Below are 13,682 nucleotides of genomic sequence, written 5' to 3'. Positions count from 1 at the left end.
ACATTCTCAAGAGAAATTATTTATTCTGAAAAATGAAAGTTGCATGATGCTGGTAGAGTAAGTAGTACAGTTAAGCTGCGTAGGGTTTCCTTAGGACAAGCCTTCAAATATGCTTATGTCAAACATTTTTTTAATCAGAGTTGGGAGTAAGTGGCAAAAACATAGCAGCTGATGTGAAATCACAGAGTGATTTTTTCCTATAGACTTCTGTACTACTTCACTTCCTGAACATTTTTCTGAAAAACTGTTTTTCTGAGTGTTGTGTTCATCAAAAATTTTCATTGCTGCAAAATGATGCACATTTTTCCAGGAAGTGGAAACCATTCTGGTATGCTCTTTGCCTACAAATTCTATATGTTTACATGAGGAGAATCTGACTAGACAGCCTCCACATTATATAGCCATGGTATTATGATGCTTAAATAGAGCTGGAATTTTGGATTAGTGCTAACCTTATTTTAAAACAGGGTAGTTAGAAAACCAGTATAGTACTGCCATCTGCTAACCATCAGGCAGCTACTTCATTCAGGACACTTGGAACAAGAGATTCTTCACTTAAATCAAGTGCAACAGTACAGTTTAAGGTGCAGCATCTTGGAAAAGACAACATATTGGTCACTGATGATCAGCAGTGCTAGTTAATTAAATAACTGTTCAGTCTTAAATCTGTAGCAAAGTTTTTTCGGTACACCAGTAGCAATATTCAGCTGAAACTTCCAGCTCTTAAAGTCAGATTTTTCCGTCTTCCTTAGCATGGTGATGTAGCTGTCAGAACAAGGTGTTTTAACTGAGAAACCAAAATTGCAAAATCTTGTGTGCCTTAAGTGTCTGAGATAAGGCAAAAAAAGATAAATTCTCCAAGACTGGTTTTCAATTCAGTCTGAAGTCATCAAAGGACAGATGAGGTGAAGGGAAGTTCTGAATAGGTAACTACCATGCTTATGTCTTAGTAGGGTGAAGAACTAGCAACAATATGCTCCAGAAAATTAGTTCTTGAAAATACAGTGTAAGGCCTTTGTTTTCTGAATTTATTTTTACTGAACGGAATTACTGTAATATACAAATAATGTGACTATTTTGCTGGTGTGCTTAGCTTCTATTTAAGCATATAAGTCATTCAGAAAATATGTCAGAGGTCAACATGGAGGAAGTAGGAGAGCTGAAAGGCAGGGAAAGAAGAATTCATATGTGAGATTTTTGAACTTGAAGGGGAAAGATATATATATATATATATATATATGTTTTTGATTTTCCTTTTTTAATCAATCTGAAAATAATATGTAGTTGTTCCCTTCCAGATATAATTGTCATTATGAAAAGATATTTTTGTACCCATTTCAGGATACTACAGTTGTTGGAAGTGGATGTCAGAGGAGTTACAGAAGTCAATTAGATTTGCCTTCAGGAGCAGAATGTTGCATTTGATATGAAGGCTTGATTTCACTTGCATAAGTGACTGACCTTCAAAGATTATGGTGCTATCACTGATATACAATAATTATTCACAGCATAATTGTCATACTTGGTTTTCATTTCAGCACTGCTGCTACTGTTTAAACTCTGTTGAAATGTAATTGCTCTGTAGAGGGATTACACAGTCTCTTCAATACATCTCTTACAATGTATTGAATAATGCGGAATGGAGAAATACATTAATTGTCTGAGGATGGAAGTGTTTCTGCACAGAGGCTGCTTAAAATGACAATTGAATCTGATACAATTTCAGGGTGGGAATATGGTCATGATCTAGACATACCTCTTCCGAGAAGCAGCGTGTTTAATTTGCATGTGCTGTATTTATAAAGGTACTGGCAAAAACCAGGTTACTGGAACTGAATTAACTCCTCTGATCCAAACAAAACTCAAAGGAGCACATTAATGAATTCAGAAAAATGTTTGATTCAGGAAAACCTGGCAAGAGAATTGATGTATAATTAGCTCTAAATGTAGTTAGTTCAACATGAGATCTTTCTAGAAAATTTTGCTAAACATTGAGCTGCAGATGAGTGATGGAGGTTCTGTCATTTCCACGATACGTCATACCTGTTTTCATTTTGACCTGAAGTACAATTTTTGCTACACATTTTATTACCTTTTATTGGTTATCACAGAGTAGAAAGTTATGGAAAACTTAGTAGTACTTCATGTTTATATGACCATTTATTTAGAATTTGTTTACTTGCTTCAGTGTCTGAAATTTTAAATACTGTTTTATCCAGTAAAGAGAAAAACACAAATGTAGATGTCTAAGGAGAACATAAAGTGTAACTCCAGTAATATGCTACTAAAGCTAAACTCATAGATATCTTGGAATCTTTTGAGCATATTGGATTGATAGGTAATCTCTTTTAAGTCAAGAGACAAAAATACTCATAATAAATGATTACAAGATATGACCTGAGTACTGACATATGAACCTTCTCATGAATGCAAAGCTATGGCCATATCAAATGGAAGAACATTAATGTTCTACCTAATGGGCAGGGTAAAAAAGAATGTCTGCTGAACCTCCCCAGAACTGTACAGATGTTATAATGGAAAAGCAGCCATGGTCATGGTAATAACTGGTTTTGGTAGAAGTTTTTATATATAAATATCACTAGGTGTAAGCCATACTTTCATACAACTGCTTTCTTCTAAGCCATGGGAGACTCATGAAGTCTTAGCCAGATGCTTGTTCCATCTGGTAAAGGAATTTTATTTAACATTCACACAAAAGCATTTTCCTGTTACTTGTTCATGATGGTTTTATTAGATATTTTAAAGGTGATGGAACTGAGGTCCAATTCTTTTACCAAGAATATTTTGTCTCCCAAACTGGTTTTAAGGAAATCTATCCCTTTGAGCTTTTTTGGTCTTTTGTCTTGTTTTTACACAGTATGGACTTTCTGCACTAGTATCAACATCCATGTGAAACTTTGAAACTTTTCATTTTGCTGTGAGTTCTGCTTATACATGTTCCAGAGTGATTTTATTTTTCTTAAACAGTCTTACAGGTAGTGCCTGAGGATGTGTCTTTTTTTCTCTCTTCAAGCTGCTGTTGTATATCATCCTCTGTGTGTATCTGTCTTTTAGACAGGTATGCTCTCTTTACTGAAATACTCAAGCTATGCCCTACAGCTCTGTGTGTGTCAGCTCAATGCCATTTGATATGGCATCTGGGTCAGAAGAGCAGAACTGCAATCTTTATTTCATTCTTTCTGTTCAGCATTTACTGACTCAGCATGAGAGAGGGCATTTATCTGTAACTGCAAGTCTCTAAAGTACATGTTTAATTTATTCCCTCTTTAATATCTTCTTAACCCAGTATTACATCCAAAACCTGACTTCTGTTTGTTTTTTGTTTTTAGTTAGCACTGGCTTTTGAGGTCGTAGGATTTCTTGTGCTTCCATTTGAGCACAAGAGCTGTCATCCCACATCTGTAATTGTCTCTGCAGAGCGAGAGAGCCTGATTGGCACTGGATCTAAGATATTTTTTCTATTTGTTGGCATCTGGCACTACAAGCTGTGAGAAGAAAAAAGTCTTTTAGAAGCAAATAATCTTGGTTGTACTTCAGTTTGGTGATCAGGCTCTGAATTGTGATTTCTGTTTTTTCCAGAGCTGAGTTCAGAAAATCTCAAAAATTGCTTTAAGATCATCAATGCTTATATTTTCTTATCTTCATCTGAATTTTTGCAGGTATGTTATCATTATATAAAGGTCCATATTACCACCTCACTTCCTTACTGGCAAACTGTTTTTTCTCATCTTGGAACATACCATACACACAAACATTTATGCTCTTATTCATATATGCATATACAAACATACTGTTCTAATGTTAGCTCTTTATGGTGCATGGTGGACACTCAGATTTGAGAAATATTATTACTTAGAATTAATGCTTTGCAGATTGATTTAGTAGTTTGATATCTGAAAGGTCCTATGTTGGGTAATAATAGTTACTGTTATTATCCTACCAGATTAAAATTATGAATATACATTCTAGCAGGAGTTGAACGAGATATTATGCCTTGTTGTCACACCTTCTTAATTAGAAAATTCTTTGAGATTGATTGTTTAAGTGTCCTGCAATGTTAAAAATGCAACAAAATGTTTAGATTAGATTTTAATTAGTTTAGAATGATGAACATTTTAGCAGATATGATCTTTGAAGAGAAACTGGGTCTTTAGGCATATGTAAACCCTAAGGAAAACCCTGAGTTTTGAAATATATACAAATATATAAATTGCATTGCATTAGACCTTTTTTTCATTTTATTTCAGATGTATGCTGCTGACTTATGTCGGTCATTTTGTGAGCTTTTGAAGGACATAACTATTGAAGGTCAAGTTCAAGTTTTAAAGGTGGAGTATAATGAAAATAATAACTAGAGGCTCAGCTCTGTACATGTAATGTTTTCAAGTAGAATTTAGAACATGTAGAAGAAACCAATATATTTAGCAGAATTTGACATTGGAGTTAGTTAAACCATCAGTGGTGGTTTAACTACTTATTTGAAGTCTGTGCATGTATGTAGAGACCTAGTGAATATAGAGCTAACTTCTCCTATCTTTATTGAATGTTGTATGTATGTGGTCTCCATGAAATTCCTTTGTATACCATACTTCGTTTGTACAAGACACAGAGTTCAAACAGTTTTTGTTTGCCTTTTGCATATGTTGCTGTTGTAATGGCCATAGCTGCTTAAATAAAGTTGCTAAAGGTTTTTCAAAGCACCAGAAATTTGTATTTTCAGACAGTCTTCAAATGGTGTTATGGAACTCATAAGCTTTTGAAATATTAATAACAATAATTTGAATGTGTCTTTTGAAGACTTTCAGGAAATAAAGTTGGAATATACACTGAAAGATGAGTAGTAGCTGTAGTGTACTACTACTAACGTTTCCAGTGGTTGCACTAACAGGGGGCTCTGTGTTGCTTATGAAAACTCGGACTTGAATTAAATTAATTGTAAATGTGATGGGGGATATAAATTGGATCCCACCTGTCTCTTTGGATCGCACAAGTGGTACCAGAATCCAGGACAGAAAACAACTGGTGAAGTTCAGAGTCTCCCCATAGTTCTGTGAGGAAATTAAGGCCTCTAGTTCTGAAATTTAAAATGTCTATTCCCATCTATTCAGTGATATTATTTAAAGTCTGTAGTTGGGCAAATGTTTTATGTAGCAGCTTTTAATCAGATTTCTAAAATGGAATTATACTGCTAGTACAGAATCATTTATTCACGAGGGTCCCAGTGTAGCCTTGCTGCAAGACTTGTCTAGTATACTTGGAACAGTTTTCTAGTAATGCCCTCTTGATTCCAGAGGGACAACTGAGCTATCATCCTCGTAAATACATCCTTGTATTTTTAGAAAAAGCAAAAGTTTTGTCAGGCTTCACTATGCTGACTTGTTAAACAAAAAACCCCAAAATTTAGATAAGCATTGGGAACAGAATCACTCAGGGGTGTTCTCTGAAATAGTTTCATACAAACAGCTTTGGCTGTATTGTAAATAGACATTAGAACAGTAATTAAATTAATAAGGTTGAAAAATACTAATTTGGACTGATAAGACAACTTGTTGCAAGATTGCTGATGCTTGATGTGACTTGATTTTCTAATTATCTTAACACAGACAATAAAAGGTTTAAAAAGAGTGTGCAAGGAACAAAGGAGGTGGGCCAAAACTTCCAGTACCCAGGAAGACGAGTGGGGAAAATGTTATGTTTACCTCTGTATATAATAAGCCTCTTTTATACCTCTGCATATTAAAGGTCTACAAAATTGAGAGGCATTAAGAAAGGTCAACTGCTTAACACTTTTCTCAGTGCAAAAAATAGAACATTAAATGAAACTATTTGGAACAAGGTTCAAAACAGAGAAAAAATATTTGGGAGAGATTGGTCAAGAGCACAGAGTGTTGGTCCTTGTTGAAATTCCTCTGAGGTGGAAGTAAATGGAGACTAAGAGTGTTTAGGTGCGATACCTTTATGTGCTTCATAAATACATCAGTGTGTTCATGCATGTAGTGTCACTTTCTTTACCTGGAAGTAGGAGTGAGGAGCCCTCAGCCCATTATTCTCACAGCCTCTTCCTATCTCTCTTGGTACAAGGGTAGAGCACAAACTTCCGGGCAAAAGAAAAACGGAAGAAGGCAGGAAAACAGGCTACTTCAGGGAATAGGACATGGGGGAGAAAAGGAGCAGAAAAACAAAGGGTAAAGAATTTAAACATTGGGAACCAGTGCAAGGTACTCAGAATAGCACCTCTGAGAGCACACCTGCAAAGAGCTGGTACGTCCTAATCAGCGATTTCTCAAAAAACAACGTGACAAAGCTATGGAAACATACCCTGAACTGCTGGTGCTTAGCCCTACCAACCACCTCAATCTACTGCTTTTCCTGGAACCATAACAATGTCCCTTTTTCCAAACCACCTCATCAACTTTGCCTGGGACATAGGGAGGCTTGTGAGGTGCTTGGCTAGGTGGGTTTCATTGGCCTGTCAACTTTCACCAGGTGCATTTATGCAAATCAGGTTTGCAGCCTATTTTCTTAGAATATAGTTTCAACAATCTGGGGTTTGCTGGTATTTAATGGTAAGCATCCTATAAGCACTTTATATGTGTACACCAGTACACATGGTTTTAAAGCTTCGGTTAAGATTTATGAACATATTTTGCTAATGGTCTAATTTGCTTTTGTTCTTAAGGTTGTAGAAAATGTCGTAAAAGTCAACCCTGTGTTGGGTCCTCAAATGTTTCAACCCCTTCTTCCATCAGTATTCAGGGGGATTATAGATGGGGAGGTAAGAGTTTCTTTAACTACTCTCTACTTTCCCTTTGGAAAATGAAAGTACCTTCCATTATCTCCAGTTTTTTCATATTGATGTTGTATTTTCTCTTGTTTTAAGAGCATCTGATATATTTTTCACATCTAGTTTAAAAATCTTTAAAGGTAACACAGTAGCACAAGAAAAAACAAGCTATCCACCACTTGTTTTTTCATGTAATGTTTGTTTTAATAAAATAGCACATTTTTATTCTGCTGTTCCACTGTTCCGTCACTATTAACATTTTTAAGAGCTATAACATTAGGCCTAGTTTTATCATTAGTCAGTGATGGAGTTTTTTTGTTGGTTTTTTTTTTAAGACACATACTGTTCCTTTTTAATTGTACCTGGATGAGAGAAAAACAAACTGAACCAGGAGAAGATGAACTTGACCTTCTTTTCCTAGTTGGCATATCTAATATGAAGAGCTGAAGGGTGTGAGAATGGTTTGTGTGAGATAGTCTTTAAGATTTTGCTGGCTTACATGTCATAACTTCCCCATTTTTTCTCTTTGTATTCAATAAACTTTGATGTTGAATGAAAATGAGTAAAATCAAATATGCTCTAACTGTGTTGAACCTTTCAGTTTCTAGCAGTAATCAGTGGGTGGAATTCTTCAAGCCTTTTGACTTCTTTGATCAAAACCTTTGCTTTTTTCTCAGTTGAAGACTTTCAAATATCAATAAATAGCTCCAGTTTCTGAATTAAGATTTCCAGATTTAAGCCAAGTAATACTATATAGCAAAGTACTTTTTGCTGTTCAAAGCACAAAGATAGAGAGTGGATTTTTAAAATGTCTTCTGATTTAAGACTAATAAATTCATTATACCCTATTCAGAATGTATTACTCTGGGTTAGAATTTTCAGGCAAATGTTGGCATTTTGTTTTTCAAGTAGGCTATTTTACAAAATACAGTTACATTGTTATGTGCTGAATTTAATATGAAAAAAATCTATAGCTTCTTTTAAAAGTAATAACTAAAGGTAATAAACAAGTGAACTTATTACTGTATCCAGTTAATTGAGACACCTGCATATTAGTTTTTGGCAAATGTATTATAGCTTCTATATGAAAAAAGTAAAGACTTCAGGAGTACTAAGTGTCCTTAATTTTACTGAAATTGTAAGCAGTAACTTAGAACCATAATCAACTTCAAAAGTAATATTTTAACAGTACAATAAACTGTTAGTTCCCTAAGACACATGTTTTAAAATTTAAAGTAAAATCACCTTGCAGGTTGTCTTGGCTGTTTGGATGAAATTGACTTTGAAATTGCCATAGTTTTGATATGTAAGAACTGAGAAGTCTGGTAAAGATTGCTCACTCAATCTTCTGTTCCTAGAGGCTTTTAAATTGCAATTTATAATTTAAAATTCAGTGAAAGACATAAGGGATGCATACAAGTACTTTCCAGGTATTGCTGCTGTGTGTGTCAAATGTTTTTCTTTTACTTAAACTAAGCACTTTTTGGTTTATTTTTGTTTCAGAGATACCCAGTGGTGATGTCTACTTATCTGGGGATCATGGGTAGAGTTCTACTACAAAATGCAAGGTTTTTTTCATTACTTTTGAGCCAGATGGCATGTGAGTTGGGTCAGGAGGTAAGGTTTATTGTCCTTTTTTGTCCTTTTGGGTTTTTTGTGTCTTGATATTTAGCTGTGTTACATAGGGAAGTCTTCTTTCTTTTGACCTGAATAAACTTCCCCTCTATTATCGATGCTTGTTACTGCCCAGTTAATCTTGAAAAGGGGCTCTTCTCCCTCCTTCTCTCCTTTCTCTGAACACCCTGTAACAACTTTTACATGTTCCCAAAATTACTTAAACATCCCATTAAGTTTTTATATGGTCACTAAATGCTCTTCCTTCCCTTACAATTAGCCATGTAAACCCCCTTAGTTCACATGCAATTGTAAGGTGAGAATTTCTTTCCCTGTGCCATCTTGATGGGTGTTGCAGCCTGGAGAATGGTCTAATCATTCTCCCCTGAGTTTCTAGAGTATCCAGTTCAGTGTGCTTCAGTTTCACTGGTGAAGTTACTGAGGGTCTTTTGCTACAAGTGTTCTGTCTTTCAGTGAAATTTGCTTTTCTGGGGTATAATACAGTTTTCAAGCAGATAATGACAAGTCTTTTTTTTAATTTGTCACTGTGTAGATGAAACAGAGTAAGTCCATGTGCTTTGTTTCTATGAGACTGTTAGGGAAAAATTGAGTAATTTTTTGTCCTGAATTAGTTCCTTCTCCATAAATGAAATTCATTTCAAGCATGTAGGTTACAACTAATGGTATGGAGGGTTCGGGGCCTGAAAGCATTGTCATAGAAAATTTGAAAAGTACCTGTTGCTTGTTACTTCTGTCAGGTATACAACTGTATAGTGTCTTTCCAAGACTAAATAATGTATTCATTTGCTAGAAATTAAAATAAGTTATTTTGTATATATAATATTAATTATTATATATATTATTATTTATTATATATTATGTATATAACATATATTATTATATATTATTATAATATAAATATATCTATCTTATAAAATAAATTAAAATAAGTTATTTTCTAAACACACTGATGTACTTATAACTGAAAAAGAACATTGTGTTTCCCAATGCAGTTAGACCAAATTCTTGGTAACATGATTGAAATGTGGGTTGATCGGATGGATAATATCACTCAGCCAGAAAGAAGAAAACTTTCTGCTTTGGCATTGCTTTCTCTTCTGCCATCATTGAATAGGTAAGCAAATATACAATATCTTAAATAAGAATGCTTCAAAGGCCCTTGGAATTTTTAAGTATTTCACAATTCTGCAGCTAAATATTCCAGTATAAATAGTTTTATCTGCTTGTTTTTCTCCCCCAAGAGAAATTTTAAAAAGATAGAATTTCCATGCTACATTTTATTAACTTCTTATTTGGCTTCATAGCATTACAGTAACCTTCCCTCCATTTCATAGGAAATGTCATTTAGTTAAAGTGAGGAACCAGCACTGCAGATTTTATTTTTGACTCTCATATTAACTTAGAACTATCTGCTTCTCTCATCTGTGATTAAGTAGTTGCTTTAGTTGACATGTTACTAATTTTGGTGTCCCTTCCAGGGAACAATGTTCAGTTTTCTTTCCTGTTATCTGAAATTTCATCCTGGTTTTCTCCTTTATAACATTAAATAGAAGAAAGAGTTGCTATGGAAGACTGTGTTTCTGCTGTGAAACAGTTTTTGCTCTATAGGTTTTATAGCAAGGAGATTTTACTATTATCCTTTCAGTAGCCATCATCATTGCTGGATATACACAGAAAATGAAAGTTTTAAATGAAAATGCTGAATACACTGACTTCTAAGTTGTCAATACTAGAAGTCATGTATAACACATTTAGGTGAGAGTTCAGTCTGTTGTTACCTTCAGGTTATTTTCATCTGTTTGACATTCAGGAAGACAAGACTGCATGAGTTTACATTTAGTCTGCCGGGTTTCCTGAACAGTCTTGTCTGTTGTATTGTCTGTTGAGAATTTAGATGTTGCTCCCAAATCCTAAAAGCTACGTTAGTATCTGTAGAATATGTTAGTATCTGTAGAATATTTAGTACCTGTCAAAGCTATAGTCTATGTAGTCACCATCTAAAAAAAATCAGGGAAAGGGGTTTCATTTCTTTTTATATGCACAGAAATTTTCCTTTTTTTCGGTCAGATGGATAGTCAGGATAACCATCTAGCTAAAGGTGAACCAAGCAGCTGCTTTGAGAGTATTTTTCCCCACTAAATGTAACAGTGTTAATGTTGTTTATAAGCATATTTGAAATGTTTTTAAGGATATGTTAGCTGAAATTTAAGGTGCTGAACTACATCTGTCTTCCTGTGAAGTTTCTGTTAAAGAGAGGAAGGAAAAAAATAAATTCCTTTAGATAACCATGTTATTTTGAACTATGTTCAGCTGCTCCAGATTTCCTGCTGCAAAAGCCAATTATTTCTGGCAGTCCTTAACTTAATAAAACTTTCTGCAAATAACAGCTTTATTTTTCAGTTACCTATACCATTTAAGAAAGCTGCTTCTCAAATAAAAAGTCTCTTTTTAGTGGACATATTCATGTCAAAGCAATGAAAATTTCACTTATACAATTGATAGACTGTCAAACTTAGCTTCAGACAGAGTGTGTGAAATAAAATCTGTCAGTTGATTGTTTCTTTTACTAGAACAATGTGAGTCACTCTGGTTTTGCTGTATCTCAGGGATTATACTACACATTTGCTGCATCCTCTATCTGTAAGCTTCTTGTGCAAGTCCATTTGCACAGTTGAAGCAAAAAAAATGTTTTAAATGTAATACAGTATTTAAACAAAATGTTTGGATTAATGTGTTTTCAAGAAAAACTACAGTAACTTTTCCTGTTGGAATGCCTTACTAACCAGTTGCCTGATTAGATTTTACTTTGGATATCCAAGGTAAGTTCAGGATTTCTCAACTGTAGAGGCAAAACAGAATTTTGTCTTCTGTGGATAGCTGATGGGCTCTCTTGGGAAGGCCAAGGTGAGAGTGAGATTCTTCCCTCAGCTTGCTGCTCTGTGGTGGTCAGGATTGGTACCAGTAGCAAGCTCAGATTTTCAAGGTTCTGCTGAAAGGAAAACAGGCATCTGTGCTGTGTCTAACACTTTCTGAGAATTTTTTGCCTTTTACCAGCTGCTTCCTCTAGCCTATAGCTGAAGCACTGGTTTATTTTAGAGGAAAGAGAGGTAGTAGACAAAAATAGTGGGGGGAAAATGAAGATGACATGTATTTTCACTCTTTCCTCAGAGTTGCTTTATGGATGAAATGTTGGGAAAAGTTTTAAACAGTGACCTTTTTATTCTCTGTGTAAACTACAGTATTACTTCATTGATTTTAATTGTTTCTCTGGTTAGTGATCAGGTTTATAATTACAAGTATGTGGGACTTTGGACTTTTAGTGAAAGGTATGCATTTTAGAGAAAGGTAAAACTTCTATCATTATTAATTTAAAACCAGTTTGACTCAAATAATTTTCTGTTTCAAGTACAGCACCTTTGACAGTGTCACGAGTGAAGGATTTTAGAGCAGATAAGACAGGATTCTCTACAGAGCAGCTGTTCACAGTGGCTCTTGGCCTGACTAGTTTGACTAAGCAGGTTATGAAGTGACAAATTATTAGCCGCACTAATTTTCTCATCTAGGCGGTACCATCCAGAGACAGACGTTATGGCATGCTTTTGGTATCAGCAGTAGTGCTGCATTTTAATCATGTATGCATGTCCTTCAATCTAGCATCCTGTTTATCTTCCTGCAGCTGCACATCGTGTTAGTGATTAGAAATTCATATTAAAAATGAACAATAACTGCTGCTTTCCTGATTAGTGTGTTGCAGCACCTTTTCACGGAACAGTAATTTCCTGGTGTTACTTAGGGGTTTGCCCAAATTAAATGCTATATAATTGTCCGCTTTTGCTATCCAAGTGCAGTCAGTTAATGTTAGCATGGTTTTTTGGTGTTTGACAGATATTGCATTGGCAATATTTTCCATATTTTGTATTCTTACTGACTGTTTATCACTTATCCATCCACATGCATTTCATTCATTTATTAAAAAATCTTACTATTTCAAAAAATAGGTTAAAGACTTCTGTCTTTAAGTGGTGACCAGTAACAATTAGGTAGTAAGGACACACTTATGGAGTTAGTCTTCATGCTCAGTACATGAGAAAGGTGTGGATAGACACACAGTAGCTCTAACAGGAATGGCTTTTTGAAAAACATGCAAGGACTTGAAGTTTTTTGGAGGAAAACTGTATTTAAGCTAGAGTGTGAGACATGAGGTGTGACAGCAACCTGGATGAGTAAATTCACAAATGTCGTGATTTTCCTACTTAATGGCTTGTTTGTGAACATACAGCTGCAGGAGTACTCTTCAAGGCTGAGTTTAGTTTTATTAGATGTGCCCTTGGTCCCTAACATAATGCCTAGTGAATATTTTTTGTGGAAAATGTGTGGGCCTCCACCACTACCTAGGGTTCTGCATTTTGAGCTCTTCAGCATCCTTTGTAGTTCCTGATGCCAAAGTGGCTAAAATAGTATGGCCCCTTCTCCTGCCTATATCTATCTATCTGTGTGGAAATAATTATCTTGCTTACTGCAGTATACTGTCAGAATTACAGTGTTTTGGAATGTCCTTCTTTGGTGATATTGAAAGCTTTTAATGATTTATTTAGGAAATTTGGTATCTCTTTTTATTCCTACAGTTGTGTGTATTTTAGTGGAACACAAGATGCTAAAGAGTGATAGAAACATTTATTCTCTAATAAGGAAATGGAAACAGATTTTGGAAGGATTATAGTATCAATGACCAGACTTGTTTGGGGTGGTACCTAACTGTACCCACAGGTAGCATTTGACACCATGTTGAAAGCTAAGCACTGCCGTTCTGCAGGTGTGTTATTTCTGCTATGTCTGTCACTCTTGAATGGGAGATTGCCATATTTACTTTCACTCGAAGTCAGTGCTTTCCAAAACAGGCCACAAATTGTGGTCCTTGTGGATAGGCTCATTTTTGATGGAACTACCTGTGTAGAGTGGTACAATTCTGAAGTAGAGGAGACTTTACTGAGCTTAAAATAGGAAGTATTTTAATTTATCTTTCTTCATTTTGGTTTCTGGTACATGAGTAGTTTTCACTTTACCCCTTTGAGTTAAATATGTTTATGTATTGTGGGGAAGGGGTTAAGAGGTTCCCCAGGTTTCTAATCATTATGTAAAGGAATGTCTGCTTTTTCTTACTGTGTATCAAGTCTGATATGTCAGCCAGTATGAGCTCTGCCTGTTAGATAATTGGCATTTTTTGAGTGTATGCACTTACAGT

At 35.0% G+C, this 13,682-nt stretch overlaps 1 protein-coding gene across 2 annotated transcripts in view; it reads left to right on the top strand.

The window, feature by feature from the left end:
- IPO11 (importin 11) overlaps positions 1-13,682 on the top strand; it is a 79,300-nt gene that overhangs the window by 42,349 nt on the left and 23,269 nt on the right. For both annotated transcript variants that reach the window (XM_053931543.1, XM_053931544.1), the window contains exons 25-29: positions 3,601-3,680; positions 4,269-4,349; positions 6,701-6,796; positions 8,309-8,422; positions 9,433-9,554. In XM_053931543.1, the coding sequence (XP_053787518.1) occupies positions 3,601-3,680; positions 4,269-4,349; positions 6,701-6,796; positions 8,309-8,422; positions 9,433-9,554 (493 nt within the window). The remainder of the gene's footprint in view (positions 1-3,600; positions 3,681-4,268; positions 4,350-6,700; positions 6,797-8,308; positions 8,423-9,432; positions 9,555-13,682) is intronic.

Source organism: Vidua chalybeata, chromosome Z, assembly GCF_026979565.1.
Source record: "Vidua chalybeata isolate OUT-0048 chromosome Z, bVidCha1 merged haplotype, whole genome shotgun sequence".
NCBI lineage: Eukaryota > Metazoa > Chordata > Aves > Passeriformes > Viduidae > Vidua > Vidua chalybeata.
This window is presented reverse-complemented; position numbering and strand designations above follow the sequence as displayed.